General features: G+C 37.5%; 1 protein-coding gene across 2 annotated transcripts in view; it reads right to left on the bottom strand.

Annotated features, from left to right (window-relative positions):
- Positions 1-5,584: 5,584 nt before the first annotated feature.
- rhocb (ras homolog family member Cb) overlaps positions 5,585-16,808 on the bottom strand; it is a 37,618-nt gene continuing 26,394 nt past the window's right edge. For both annotated transcript variants that reach the window (XM_017466826.2, NM_001200694.1), the window contains 4 exon segments: positions 15,984-16,141; positions 8,955-9,075; positions 7,857-7,987; positions 5,585-6,170 (listed from right to left, as the gene is read on the bottom strand). In XM_017466826.2, coding sequence (XP_017322315.1) covers positions 5,997-6,170; positions 7,857-7,987; positions 8,955-9,075; positions 15,984-16,139 — 582 coding nt within the window. In that variant the 5' untranslated portion in view covers positions 16,140-16,141 and the 3' untranslated portion in view covers positions 5,585-5,996.

Raw genomic sequence — 16,808 nt, 5'->3', positions numbered from 1 at the left:
CATAGCCAGGGGGCTCTGTGAGTTTTTCATTATTTTATTACAATCGTGGCAATAACAACGTACTGTAAGTTTTTGTATTGATTACTCTTATATACTTATTAATCAGTTTGTCTGGGCACTTGAATTGAATGAAATTTATCCAAACCTCAAGAACAAGTCTGGTTTGAAAAGCTAAGGAGTAAACAAAAAAAAAAAATACTTTATAGCTCTGATAAATAGACCAAAAATTATTGTGCACAAATTAATGAGTCTAATATTTGAATAATTCTATTGCTTTCTAACAATTCTAGCTTTCTAAATGGGTTCTACATAGAACTTTTAACACATGATTGAAGGGTCACATTGTCTGTGCACATAGTATATGAAATATCCTCTTTGAGGGTAGGACATTTCTAGCACATACACAGCTCCACTCCAAACAGTGAGGTTTTTCAGTAACTTTCTATGAAGACTTTGTGTATAATGAACGTTATAATGCATTTATAAGCCATTTCTTTCCAATCAGTCTTAACATCTAATATTTGACCATTTGTATTACTTGTGAAATATATGAAATTGTGAATAAAAGGTTTGCTCTCAACTGAAACGAATAGATATAACCAAATATACCAGGCCACATATGTAAACTAATATTTTCCTTAATTTAATTACAGTGACAGGACAGTGATGCAGTGTAACCTCACAGCTCCATGGTCCCTGGCTTGATCCTGAGCTCATGTTAATGTGTGTGTAGAGCTTTGGTTTTCTCTGGCTTGTCTAGTTTGGTGTCTCTAAATTGGCTGTAGGTCGTGAATGCCTGCGCGCTAAGGTGTATTTCCTTCTCATGTGGTCTTCCTGTGATCCACTGCGACCCATATACCATGACAAAACCGTTACTGGAAATGATTGATTGAATGAATTAGTTTAAATACAAGTATGGAATATGAAATTATAAATAAATCTTGCAGGAATAATATAACAGTTGTTTGTTAATGCAGAAAGTTAAAAGTGCCACAATTGTACTCGGTCTACCAATAACGAAGACATACCCTATAGTATATTGTGATATTACTTTAAAATAGGAGTTTGATCTTTTAAAGATCATTCTGTGCTGCATTTCTTTTTAAGTAATTCATGTAAAAATTGGAATGAACTGAAATGTAGCACGGTGACCAAAAAGAAGAAGAAGAAAAAAAAAAAACAGCCAATATTTCTTGTACCTTCACATCACATTATCAACATTTCCTTGGTGAAAGATAATGGAGCGAGTCACTTTTATCAAGAATTCTCTCATCCGCCTCCTAATTCTGTTTCGCCGCTCAGTGCTTCGTGTGTCTTAATTAAAGCACGATGGAAAACCTGCCAAAAGATGTTTTGTTCCTTTCACAAAGCCTTCCTTGTCCAAAAAGGGGAGTCTTATTTTACAGACAGAAAAAGGTTTCATTTTAAAATGATGCCTATTAGACATGCTCAGTCAGGCAAATGATCCTCAGTTAGTGCATTCCAAAGAGAGTAGCTCATCCTGACCTTCAAATACACCTGTAAGTCAGGTTTTAAAAACAAAAACAACAACAGGGAGAAACTGTTTAAAAAGTGAGCTTCTATATTTAAATGCTAGAAAGTGGAGTCCTCTTGTAAAAATCTAGGGGAAAATGAATACTGTGACACTGAGATGTGAGGGCCGACATGGGACACCTGAGCTAGTTCTTATCTTTATAGTTTCACCCAGACGGTCATGTGATCCAACAAATTAAACGGAGACGCTCAGGCTTTGTTTGTCGAAACAGGACCTTGGATATTTCTTCAGTTTCGTTTCAACAGAGTTTCCTCTTATGCTCAGGTTCTGCTTATTTTATTGTCCACATTCAATTACTTCTTATAAGCACGTTTTGAGCCAGTGTAAGCAATATGTTCAGAATACATTTGAACAAGCATTTAAAATTGTATTTGGAGTCAAGATTTCAATTCCATTTCAATTCATCTATTATTATTATTATTATTATTATTATTATTATTAGACTTTTACTGTGCAGGTGTACACTCCTGGGCAAAAAAAAAAAAAAAAAAAAATGGGCCAAGCCCTAAATTGGAAAAATATTAAGCTTTTAATTGTCTTAACAAATCATTGTTCAGCAATTATCATCAGCAAAAATCATTGTTACTAGGAAATTAGCAAGAATTAGACACTCGCGACACCTCTTATGCCACCATTTGCTCGTTTACTTTTGCAGCAGTGAACTGTTTGGGGGGGAAATGCTAGAAACAGGGAAATTCACTTATATAGTGTCTTGTATGTAAAGGTAAAATCATGGTAATGATTAAAAATGTAAAATTAAATAAATAAAATAAAATAAAAAAACTGTCTGTCAAGTTTACCCACAAGGCTTAAACAGCTAAGGAATCCAAAGTGAAAAGTTATCCTATACTAGGTTACTTTATCTATTGGTTTCATTCTTGCTAATTTCCTAACCAATGATTTGTTCTTAAGTCCATTGGAAGCTTCATATTTTTGCCCAGGAATATACATACTCAATATACATACCCAATTCTCCACCCATTTTCAGGTATTATTTTTAATTGCACCTTTGAGTTATTTTCGAACAAACTGGTTATAATTCCCAGAATGTAATATAATTAAATATAAACCACTATAACGCTGATTTAGATTCTGCAAAGTAAAGCTGAATGATGAATGAATGGCATAAATTCATTGCTGGTTTTTTTTTGTTTGTTTGTTTTGTTTTTTAAATCCCCCGAGCTTCAACCTGACCATCTGGACCCACCTACACGAGTCCTTGATTTTTAGTTTGGTCTATCAGGATACCATGCAGCTCTTTGGCCAACCCTGGAAATGATATGACTCAATAAACAAATGAACAATGGATAAGAACTGGTTTTCTTACCAGTTCCCAGGTGGTGCAGTGAGAGTGTTCACCCTGTGTTCAGTTGACTCCTGAGTGAACTACTCCAAAAACCAAATTAGAAGATCTATACTGCCCTCTAGATGTTAAAATGCACCAATGAGATTTTTTTCCCCTGTCAGAGAACATTTAGAATACATTTTTTTTAAGGCAGAGACTATTTGAAGCCTGGAAGTTGCTGAGTTCTGGTACCTTATGATCTAGGTTGCTAGGAACATTGGCTTCAAGTTACACAATACAAGTCTAGCTTTAGCTCACTTTTTGGTAAACCTGACTAGACACTATTCAAATACCTACTGTCAGAGAAGCAGCATTAGCTTGGTTAAGTACTTAACTAGCAGCATTAGCACAGTACTGCATTTAAGTATAGCTAATACCACTATAGAGATGTGCATGTGTGTGTTTAAGGGCACTGTGTAATGTACTGTGTGGCCAGTTCACATCTGACCCATGTGCAAACAGAAAAAAAAAAGCTGTAAAAGTAGAGATTAACGTCATAAACATAAATTTGAATAGAACAACAAAAGAGAGCTTTACAAGCCTCAGGTCTCTCAGTAATTCTGTTATGCTTTTACCTCTACTCTTTTTCTTCTTTATTATCTGCTCTCTCCAGTGACCTCATGATCATATTGCAATGAACAAAGCAACTGGATTTCTATCATATCAGCAAGCATTATTTCATCTGCCACTGCCACACACACACACACACACACACACACACACGGGAAATTCTCCTCCATGGTTACGTCAGCGATGGAAAAGTCACTTCTTTTAAGAAACAACCAAGATGACCACACAAAACTTCTGAGGGTCTTTTTGGAGTGAGCTTTTGCAGTTCACTAGTCTAAGTTTAACCTATTTAACCGTGTGGCCAGTGGGCCTCATTTATCAAGCTGGAAATGTATTAACGGATTTATTCATAAAATCATTCATAGGCACATTAAAACAAGATTTTTTTTTTTTTTTTTTTTTAAATGAAAATCCTGCGAGTTCGTAAAAACGTCTGCATCCAACTCACGCTCCTGAGTTTGTGTAAATTGAGGACTGGATAATATAAATCATGGTCGATTAGCCAGCAATAAGTAAATGATCCAGTACGTCTAAAGCTGCAATGCACCATATACACTTCACAGCGTGCTGCACGTCAACATTTGACTCCAGATTGTGGCCTTTCAGGTGCTGTTACTCTTAAATATTATACTGTATATTTTTATTGATATAGATGTAAGCAAAAATAACTTTCACTTCTATCTATAATAGAAAGTCTATTTTTTGTTTTCGCCTTGTCCTCATCAGTTCAGCTCTGTGAACTTTGCCTTTTATGGAGTTTTGTGGGCATCACCAGAAGCAAACAAACTATGCGATGTACGCACCTGGTCATTAACAGGTGATTGGCGTTCATCAATATATACATGAGTATGAAGCAAGACAGCATTTTGTAACTTTTTGTAAATCCAGCAGAAGTTTTTTGGGGTGGTTTATGCAAACATTTACATACAACTTTACTAAAATAGAAACGAGGCATATTATTTTGAGTTTGTAATGTTTTAAACAGTTGCTTTTTAATCGGAAATAGAATATATGAAAAAAAATTATAAAATGGTGGAATATTTAAAAGAAGAAGAGCAGTAAATTTTGATTCAAAAAAAAAAAAAGAGAAAAAAAAAAAAAAAGTTTTCAATCCCAATTTAAGGAACATCTAGGGAAATTATGGAAGCCAAATCAGCTGCCTGTGTGAGATCTGGTCTGAATGCACCTTCAGGCTCTGAAAGCCAGTGTAACTAGATTAACATACATCCAGGGAAATTATACAGTTCTATTCATCAATCATCCAAAGCATTCTACGACTGTCTGCTACAGCAGCACAGTGTCTTGTGGGAACTTGAATGGATTGTAAACAAAGACTTAATTCATCCATCAGTGCACTCCTCTTTACAAAAATTGCCTCTCACTGAGCGCACCACATTCCAAATCACTTCCACCCTGGAGGGTTACACAAACTCTTCACCATTAAAACACACTGCTTGCCCTCAGCTATTAGTTTCTGACTGCATGTTTTCTGACTACAGTTACATACTATTTGATTTTGTGCATGTTTGAAATAATAAACATCTTTTTTGGATGGCCTATGCTTCAATATATTAAATAAGAATCCTACCACTATTCCCCTAGAAACAGGGGTGGGGTAGAGGTAGAAGTTTACAGTTACTTGATGCTTCGTTTTTTTGTTTTGTTTTTTAATCCAAAAGACACTTGCAGGCAAGACAGGATACAGCTGAACAGTTGGAGGCTAAGTGTCTTGCTCAAGGGCTCAACATTGGCAGCTTGGTGGTGCTAGGTGACCACTAAGGACATGGTCTTTGGTCCTCAAGCTTAATGTGAGACAGCATCCACGTGCCTCCTCGTCTCAGTCTGATGACCTGTAAACTTTTCTGGCAAATTTTCTTAAAATACAAAATATTCAATTGAATAATGTGTTAGTATCTTGTTACATCTTTAACTTACTTGCCTTACTGTACTTTACAATGTGGTTATAGAGCCATGCTGAAATCACTTTCATCTTATTAAACCCCATGTTTGGTGCTCCTCAGAGTTTTGTTACTCTCAGCAAAACGTACAGGTTACGAAAAACACTCGCACGGACCTACAAGTCCTACAACAACACAAAGTAAGACACAAAAATGTTTGAATGAATAATAAATGTATTCTTGATCATTAATTTCCAAATGTCAGGAAAAACTGGGCCACTCCAAATAAGTAAACAATACATAAAGAAGCGATGTCTGAATACAACATGGAATGAGGAGAGAGAGAAAGAAGGAGACTAAGATTTCTGTACAAACACATACATAATCAAATTGATCGATCTTTCTCCCTGACACAGGAGGATATACTGCTAGAGGAAAAGGAAAGTCAGAGATGGCAGGACAGGGCTGTGTGCATACATGAAGTTTAAGAGCACAGGTGGGTTGCTTTCTTGCTCGTCAGTCTCTGTCGCAGGTGCATGAAATGCAGAATACAGTACAGCGATGACGTCAGTTGATGTTGTTCCTTGAGCACTTGGCAGAAGTGTGTAAGTGTGTGTGTGCGCGCGACTCATAAGAGCAGACAGCCGCTTCTCTTCTTGCGCTTGCGGACCTGCAGCGCTGCCCTGGTGGCCATCTCGAACACCTCCCGCACACCCTCTTTAGTTTTAGCAGAGCACTCCAGATAACCAAATGCGCTGATCCTGTTAGCCATGTCTCTGCCTTCCTCAGGCTTCACTGGCTCCTACACACACACACACACACACACACACTTTTATACTTAAAATGAGTGCTACTCCAACACAATAACATTAGCGCCAATCCCCAATTATGATTTAGCTACAACAATCATATAGCCTTTATGAACTTTATAACAATTAACAGGACTTGTACGGTAGATGCTCCACATAACCTAAACCAAACAATATTTTTAAAATGTGACCTTTAAAAAAATAAATAAAATTATATATATATATATATATATATATATATATATATATATATATATATATATATATATATATATATATATATATATATATATATATATGAATGAATGACACACACACAATTGTTAATGGTGAAGCTTTCATTAAGGAGTCATTTATATAAAATGTAAGGAGTCTCAAGTTTCAGTGCTTCATAACAGAGTCAGTCACAGTCTTCTGACACTGTTGTCTTCAGGTTTATGCTTTCTGGTTTCTCTAATATCACAAGCTGTGTTTTTTTTTTTTTTTAAATACTTTAGAGGCTGGTTAGAGACTGAGATATAGTTAGTGATAACAGGAACTAACCTGCCTCATGGACAAATCAACATTAAACAGTTGAATTAAATTGTTTTCTGTAACATTTTTTTTTATTATTATTACTTGTCACTGGTCATTAACTGTGATCTAGGAAGAAAATACATTGGGATGTGCTGTTTCTTAATAATAAATCAACCTGGGGTGATGCTATATTCCTTTCTCAATATCCCCTAAATTTAATTCTAACTTTAATTATCCATCAAATTACTAAATAAATATATTAAAAGTATGTGTCCTAATTACAAATAGTATGCAAGTAGTCAATTTTAGCTGGAGACTTTCAGTGGCTAAACATCAAATAACATTCTAAAGTGCACTATGTAGGTTCTACAAGTTTACGCTCCACCCTATGTAGGGAGCATGTACAGTGAATAGGCAGGAAAGAGCCACAAGATGGCAGTGTAGTTAGAAATCTGCTGAAAGGCTGAGCTAGAATGGCACTGCACCTCAGATGCAAAAGTAAAGGCTTTCGAAATTGGTGTTTGTCTCGAGGTTGTTCGTGTGCAATTCCATAACAATGATTTTACATTCTGCACTAATGAGAAATAATTGTGCTCGATTTTAGATGTTCAAACAGTGTATAGAATATAGCTAACAATAACCCATAATCTGCCATTTGAAGGAATGCTAAAGTCTGGGTGAATGCAATTATTATAATAGAGGATTAGTGTATACTACAGGAATCCAGCAATTTGTATAAATTATTATTTTTTTAAAATCTATGTTCCATCCTAAATGCACACAGAGACACACACAAACACACTTAAAGCGTAATGCAACTCCTTAAAGAAATTTTTCTTTAAACAGGAAACAGCTGCATTTCCACTTCCTAAAATGGGCATTGTAGACAGGAAGCTCTTCGTAGTCACCATCAGAATGGAAGACAATCTGCCATCATTATTCAGAAATAACTAACCGTTATTGCCATGACATACACATACAGTGGGGCTAAAATTTTTGACATGCGTTTTTCTGGATTTTCTTGTTATTCTGTCTCTCACTGTTCAAATAAATCTACCATTAAAATTATAGAATGATCATTTCTTTGTCAGTGGGCAAACGTACAAAATCAGCAGGGGATCAAATACTTTTTTCCCCTCACTGTACATACACACAAAATGTACCTGCTTCATCTTGGCCAGCTCCCTGCGAGTGTGCTCATCATTGCGCAGGTCTTTCTTGTTCCCCACCAGGATGATGGGAACATTAGGACAGAAATGCTTCACCTCTGGTGTCCACTTCTCCGGAATGTTCTCTGCGTGGGCGTACAACACACTGTTAAAGCCAGCACTCATAGGCTCTACTTAAGACCTACACACTGCATATAGATAGAATGCAGAGCAAAAGTCGCTAAAAAGAGGATTGTTAAGTAACTCTTTATGAAAATTCCATACCACATATTAATAATATTAAAATTATTATCCACCTGATGGTAGTAAAATTATGTAGAAAAAGTACTGAATAGTGTTCTATAATCAAAACCTACTGAAAAATAACACTACATATTGGAGATACTCTGATAGGCTAGAGGCTAGTATGTTCATGAGTATTTGTATGTGTATATGTATGCACCATACAGCCTCAGAGTAGGACCATAGCACAAAGCGAAAAACAATGTGTGAACAGCAATAAATAAATCAGTGATATTAGCTATTAGACCAAAAAATATCGCTGTTTGTCTGGGTTTCTGACAAAAAACAAAAGGAATGTGAATTTAAACTGAAAAGCAGTGGTACATCTTTATCAGAATGTCACTTTATAATTCTATGCAAGGATACTTGCATAGGTGTCTGCCTTCATCATCACATGCAATGTGCACTAGGGGCAGTGTCATGCATACCAACCCAGAAAGCAAAAAAGTCTCAAAGCTTTTACAAAATAAACATTTTAAAAAGGAAGAGGAAGAATGAATAGAAGACAGAATGGCCATAACTTTGTTCTGAAAAGTTGCTGGGGGGGGGTAAGGAAATCTTGCTTGACCAATTATCAATGAAACTTTGAAGTGTTTTCAATCCTCTGCATTTAGTGGTATTGTAGCTCTTCCTGTCTAAGCCCACAATTCTAGCAAACACAGAATGATGGATGCTTTAGAATCATTTTTAAATTCGAGTTCCTATGGTTTACATTGTGTCTTTACTTTTTGTATCTTCTGCTTTGTGAAAATGTGGCCCCATGCTGAATCGAACTGATGACCCCTGGTGTAGTGTGGTGGTGTGAAGTACCTAAACTGTCAGGACTGTCTATGGAGAAACACATGAGGATGACGTCTGTGTCTGGATAGGACAACGGCCTCAACCTATCATAGTCCTCCTGTCCTGCTGTGTCCCATAAAGCCAGCTCAACCTGAGAGTGAGAGAGAGAGAGAGAGAGAGAGAGAGAGAGAGAGAGAGAGAGAGAGAGAGAGAGAGAGAGAGAGAGAGAGACAGACAGACAAGCACGGCATAAATTAATATTAAATAAATATGCATTTCCCTTTCAAGTACAACAATATACATTTTCCACTGATGAGCTGCCATGCCTAATCTAGAGCTGTTCTATGCTGTTCCTTCACAAAAGAGCTGAAAGATTTCGTGGCTGGCAAAAGCAGTCTGATTGAAACACCACAAGATGGTCTGGAATCAGTCATTTTCATGAACGCAATTAAAAAAAGATGGGAAAAAAACCCTAAAACACTAAATTAGATACCATGTGAGTTAGTGAGTGCCATAAACGTGGAGCTAAACTGCAAAAGTCAAGATTAATGCCAGGGTTTATAATGTGGTGTTTGAGTTGTAGAAGCTACAGAAATATTTCTCTCTCATCTTGCATGTAATCATTGCTTATTGAATATACACTTACTGAGCACTTTATTAGGAAAGCCGTATTAATCCCGGGCAGTAATACTGTGCTCTCAAAACAGCCTCAATATTTCATGGCATGGATTCCACAAGATGTTGGAAACATTCCTTTGGGATTCTGGTCCACGTTGATACATGAGTGTATCGTGCAATTCCTGCAGATTTTTCCAGGTACAATTTCATGCTCGAATCTACCATTCGACTGAATCCCAAAGGCGTTCTATTGGATTAAGATCTATGGACTGGGAAGGCCGCTGAAGAACACTCACGGTCATGTTGATGAAACCAGTTTTGAGATGTCTTTTGCTTTGTGACATGCTGCATTATCATGCTGGAAGTAGCCATTAGACGATGGGAAATTGTGGCCATGAAGGGATGCATTTGGTCAGCAGCAATTCTCAAATAGTCTGTGGCATTCAATCGATGGGCTGGTAGTAAAAGGCACAGTGTGCGCCCAGAAATCATTCCCCACATCATTACGCCACCTCCACCAGCCTGGACTATTGATGCAAGGCAGGTTGGGTCTGTGGGTTCATGCTGTTGGCACCAATTTCTCACCCCAACATCTGTGTGCCTCAGCAGAAACAGACATCAGACCAGGCTATGTTTTTCCAGTCTTCAACTGTCTAGTTTTGGTGCTCCTGTGCCCACCACAGCTTCAGCTTTATGTTCTTGGCTGACAGAAGTGGAACCCGACGTGGTCTTCTGCTGTTGTAGCCCAATCTGCCTCAAGGTTTGACGTGTTGTGCATTCTGAGATGCTTTCCTGCTCACCACAATCATGGTTATCTAAAATTACTGTAGCCTTTCTGTCACCTCGAACGAGTCTGTCCATTCTCCATTGACCTCTCTCGTTAGCAAAGCATTTCCGACTGCAGAACTGCTGTTCGCTGGATGTTTTTTTCTTTATTGCACCATTCTGAGTAAACTCTAGAGAGACTGAAAATTCCAGATCAACAGTTACAGAAATACTCACCAACAACCATGCCACATTGATGTGAACATTACCTGAAACTGCTGGCCCGTACCTACATGATTTTACACACTACACTGCTACCACATGACTGGCTGATCAGATAATTGCATGAATGAGCAGGTGTACAGGTGTCCATAATAAAGTGCTCTGTGAGTGCATTTGCACTGTATAGACACACAGGATTTATGGAAGGTAAAACATGGTTAATCATCATCATCATCATCATCATCATCATTATTAGTAGTAGTAACAGTAGTAGTACTTTATTAAATTATTTATTTATTTAAAAAAAAAAATAATAATAATAAAAAAATTAATAAAAAAAAAAAAAAAACACCATTCTGCATTATGTAACACTTCAGTCCTTAAATTGGTGGAAAAGCAAACCAGTTCTTTAAAAAACACAACATGGGATAATTCCTAACAGCACCAGCTTCAGTGGAAAAGGGATTTGACACCATGTGAGCCTAAATTCCAACAGGCACAAATATAGATCCATAAAATGTACACACATTCATACATGGCATTACATATTATACAGTAACTGCACACTATTCCAGTCTTCCTCTTGCCCACCCACCCACACTGACACACACACACACACACACACACACCTCCCCCGCCCCACACAGTGTGCATGCAGAGCCTCAAAGGAGGAGCCAGGAGATAATTCTTGTCTACTTTTTGTTCCTCAGCAAGATAAAACTAAAAGGAGAGAATGTCAAGTATGTGGATGCGGTCGGATCAAGAAAAGTAGGCTCTAGCAAAAGGTTAGGGGATCTTACCACGCTTAGTCTCCTTTATTTTATTGCTTCTGAAACAATGATCAGAAACATCAAAACCTCAGGGAGAAAAGGAGGTTTTTCGGTTATGTTATCTCGCTGATATACGCGTCACTATCCTATGAATTTCTCAAGCACCCTTCCTCTTAACATTCTTGTGCTCTGATTCACATCAGTGTCACCCAGTTCAGTTTCAGCACATATCTTTAGATATCCCCTTTAGGCCATCATCTTGAAATGGAGTTTGAAAAAGTATCAGTATCAGTAAGTATCAGTCAGTCAATCAGTAATTACTGTACATAACTTTCAGCAGAAAGTCATCTGATGTACTGTATATACTGTTTCCCTAATAGCTGACATTCCAGCAAGGGCTCAAGGAGGATATAAATGGAGAAAAGTCAGGTATTATATTTGGAGTATATTTATGCAACATGACGGAACAATAATTAGTGTCAATTAAAAAGAACACATGCACACAAAACATGCTATAAAGTGTATAATATTGGCACGGTATAATTCTCTTCTCTTAGTAGACGCGACATGGACATGGTACTTATCAGGACGGTGGGCTAGGGTGGTATGGGGGAGGGCGTGTAGAAGTTTATAAATATGTAGAACACCTTCTTTGGTTTCTGTGAGTGTTGTAAGTAATTTAGCTGCATGTGTTTGTGAGCATCATGTTTGAGATGTGTGGTATGGCTTTGATTATGTGGTTTGGAGAAATCTTTGAGAATGAATTTGATCTGATCCTGAAACAAATGGAAAAAAAAAAAAAAGAATCGGATGGATTTGAAAAGATTTTTTGGAACTTGAAATATTTACATATATAAGAGAGACTTGATTTCATATTTTGTTGGATTGACTGTTATATTTATACTGCATTATATTTATACAGTTGTCTTTTTCTGTATTTTAATTGCCTTGGTTAAAAACCCTTTTAAAGCTTTTAATTTTAAAGAATAAAAGATAACGAATGGTGTTGGTATCAGCTAACATTTAAGATTTCAGTATCAGAAAAGAATAAGGAGTATCAGGCTATTTCCAAATGCAACATTATAAAAATACAACTCTGTTTTTTTTATATATTACATACACAGACACGCACGAATAGGCATAAAAACAAAATCACATTCAAACTGCACTTGCAAGTTCAATGTGTTTAAAATGTCAAAGCTACTCGTTTCACACAGAAGTTGGGACTGAGATCATTTAAAAGCTGACGTGCGGATAGATGTACCTTCACTTTTCAGCACCAATTTCCTCCTCACTTAGATTTTTGCCCTGTAAAGTTTTTCCAGAATTTGGCCAAACGTCATTCATCTTGTTGGGTCTAACAGATGATGGTGTTTATGGCTGTTCACATGTATGCGTTTCACTTTGCAGACTTACTCAAATGATGCCACTTGCACGCACGCGCGTATACAAACACGCACGAGATTCACTTTGGTGGATAAAAAAAAAATGTGCATAAAAAATTCAAGCTGTGACATTATTTTGAACAAGGTGGCATTGTATCCGGAGTCTATACGATCCAGGAGGGTGTGAGGTGGGAATACACCCTGGATGGGATGCCAGTCAGTGCGCACACGCACACACATATTCACACCTACAAGCAAATTTATCTTGTCCAATCCACCCACTGGCATGTTTTCTGTAAGAGGAGCTCAGGATCAAACCAGAGAGCCTGGAGCTGTGAAGCAGCAACCTACCTGCTGTGTCACTATGCTGCCCAAGCACCAAGATATATAATCAAAGTAAGCCAATTTAAAATGTTTCATACAATTTCACTATGATCTTCAAATCTCAACTCTAAAACCACTACCATCTTTGCTGACTTTTACATTAATTACATTTTCATTCAGTCTGTAGCATGTATGGCCACTTCACCAAAGTAAGGCTCTACAAAAAGTAATTAAACAGTGTTGCAATACAAATTTGCACCCACTGCCCTGGTGTGATCTTCACCCAGACAGCCAGCCCACTGACCATCTGATACACTTCAATGCTATTTCCAAGGTCTCAACCCAACCTGTCCGGTGGTAAACAATGTGCCAAGCACTGGAACTGATGAAGGGCATCAACAAGAGACCATGGGTGGGTGTAACATGCACCTGCTGCTGATTCAGTGTCAAGGTACCAAGAGTAAAAAACCTGCTGAAACTGAGCACCAAAATTATAATTTTTTTAATCATCGGAATCGAGAATTCAGCTGCGCTGTAGTATAATGATGCATTCATTAAGACACGCCAAATAGGTTCTGAACTATTTCCAAAACGCATATAAACAAAAGTCGGCCACACTGAATAATTCCAAAGAGCAAAAATACTATTCAGAAACGTTAAGTCTACTGACAGCCTTAAAGCCAGCAATATCCTTGATATCCTGTCAGTTGGAAACAATGGTTTCTTTAAAATCAAGCAGATATCCTTTAACTGAACCAAGGTTGTACTCGAACAAAAGGGCTATTCGGACAGGACTAGTTTTATATGGGGAGGTTGGGTAATGCAATAATTCTCTGTGATTTTAATCCCGTGGGAACTGGTCGGGTCAGTTATTTCCTCAGACTGCACGTTCCCGATCCGGTGAAGATTACAGCGTCTTTTACCTTCTATAAAACGGCCTGTAAAAACAACCCCAGGTTAAACTAATCCTGTGTGAATGCACTCTCTGTATTTTTGAGGTTGTAAATTCGTTCGACATTTAGTCCAGTCACCAACCGCCACTTTGACAGAGGGACATTTATTGCGATCTTCCCGAAAAATCTTCTCCCAAACGGAATGACCATATACCATTTCCTCAAACCGCGTTTGATAACGTCATTCGCCCCAAATTAAAACTAAACAAAGTTTCATCTCTCATTCAGCTGTGGCGTTTCCTTTGCTTCGGCGGTGCCACGTTGTATTATCGAACACTGAGGTGCACCAGCATGTGAAGTGTCGCCAGCACGTAAACAATGAAGACACACCCATCTCTGTAATTTCTACAGAAATCGCTTATCCTGCGCAAATTGAAGATAAATATCACAGACATCTGTAGTAATTACTTTACAGCTATATGTCCTGAAAACTAATCGTGCCCAAATAGCGCTTAAGTCGACTATGTATCCATTTTATTTCTTCCATGCAATTTCCTCCTAATACTAAGCATTAATCAAGTGGTTTAAATATACATGGCATTGCATATCTGGTAAGGTCTTACAATATGACAGTGTAGAATTAACTCAACAATTAACTGTTCTCAGAAATGAGCAAGCGTCACTAAGTAGCACTTCGAGTGCAATACAGTTCATCTAGTTTCTACAAACTACCATTCATTAACTGTGAGTGGCTTGTTGACTGGGCTTTTGATTTATTTAAAAAAAAAAAAAAAAAAAAAAAAAAAAAAAAAAAAAAAAAAAAAAAAGAATTATATGTAGTTTATAATGGGACTAATGGTGATCATACAGAATGGTCACATCTTGGTGAACAACTGAAGCATGGCTGAACAAACCAATTCAAGAGATAAATATACTGTGGTTATTGAACTACAAATTAACATTCATCTAATGGATCTCTACAGATGGCAAGATGGCTAATGTCCTTGGTTGGCACAAGAGAAGTGGCATTATTACCACACTACCACACTTCACTCTACCTTTCTGGCAGTTATTAATGATGGCATTTGAAAGCCACTGTGCCAAATGGGAGAACTACATTTAGAACAAATAAATAAATATAAAGCATTATGCCCTGAAAAGGACACCAATCTGATTTGTTTGGGATTTTTGAGGTCTGGTCAATTTAACAAAAGCAGAAGCTGACTAAAAAGCATTGCTGGGGAACATTATTAGTTTTTGCTTCATCTCAGCTAATGGGCTTTGAAACGTTTCTCATTTTTATACAATTCACAGGTGTTCATGGCAGATATAGAAAAGTACAGCAGTCAACTGAACTGGATAATGTCAATACCGTTTAATACCAATCCAACATGTCAGGTCTGATATGGACACACTATATTGAATTGACACAATGTATCAGACTGACAGACTTTACAAGAATGACATGCTGTATCCGATTCACTGGACATAACAGTCGGACTGACGCAGCGTACTAGAATGGCGCACTGACATGTTATAGTCGAATGACATACTGTACCCGACTGATACACTATACTGGGCTGACGCACTGTATCTGATCAACACTTAGTACCTGATCAACACACTGTACCAGACCCTGACACTGTACTGGATTGATACTCAGCACCGGAGTCAAACACTGTATCGGACCGTTCCAATAATATTTTTCCACAGTTACACAAGTTGACACTTCCTATAAACAAGGATATACATTTATGACATTTCACATTCCCACACTGAAAGCCTAGTTCTGAAATAAACGAATACATGAGGGTAATTCCACACAAATGTCAACTTTATCCTGGAAAATATAAAATTGAGCATAGATAACACTTCAAAACTGCTATTTAACTCTATGGTATGCAACTTTAGCCACTCTTATGTTATTTCTAATTCAATTGTTTGAAACAACAATTAACCACATAACCAGGTTATTCATGTTGCCTGAAAAAGGATGTTACAAACATCTGAAATGTCAGATTTTCCTCAGTAATATACCCATACAAGTACTAAAAAAATAAGCACTTGCCACTTCTCACTCACCTGTTTACCATCCACTTCGATGTCAGCGATGTAGTTCTCAAATACAGTAGGCACGTAGACCTCAGGGAACTGATCTTTACTGAAAACGATGAGAAGACATGTCTTTCCACATGCTCCATCTCCTACAATCACCAGCTTCTTACGGATGGCTGCCATTGCTGTAGATAGAGGGGGGGAAAGCAAGGGTGTTAAAACAATAATGACTGTTCAAAATGGCCGACACACTGTATTGGTTTTGGAATGTGTGAGAATGGAAAGCAAAATAATGTATACTGAGGGGAGAAATAAATATTGCTTTGCTAGTTGGTAACTATTTCTAACTCTGGGCCTGTCCTTCTTTGGGAGGAATTTAGTTACTGCATGGCCACAGTAATTTTATTTTAAAAATTTCCACAGGCCCCACAGAGCGGAAATAAAAAAAAATTAAAAAAAAAAAAAAAAAAAAAAAAAAAAAAAAAAATCGGTTGGTGATTTTCTGGCCCGCCCTTAGTCTGTTCCTGCAGTGAGTACTTGTGGAAAACAAGGACATGATGGCCTGAAAATGTCTCACAGCCAGAACAGCACAGAAACACACCCTTAAATAGACCCACCGCAAGCAGGTATCAGGGTTTCGAGGGGGATACAGTACACTCAGGATAATGCGGTCACATTGCTAAACACACACACAAAAAGAAAAGACCACCGAAACTTATTCAGCCTTTACCTGGTCATACAATTCACCCTACTGTAGCTCTAAATGCTGCATGTTGGCACATAAACAAGGGTAGGGAACAGTGTGATTAGGAACGGTCAGGACTCCAGGAACATTCACATAGTGCCATTGTA

This window comes from Ictalurus punctatus, chromosome 5, assembly GCF_001660625.3.
Source record: "Ictalurus punctatus breed USDA103 chromosome 5, Coco_2.0, whole genome shotgun sequence".
NCBI classification, from domain to species: domain Eukaryota; kingdom Metazoa; phylum Chordata; class Actinopteri; order Siluriformes; family Ictaluridae; genus Ictalurus; species Ictalurus punctatus.
This window is presented reverse-complemented; position numbering and strand designations above follow the sequence as displayed.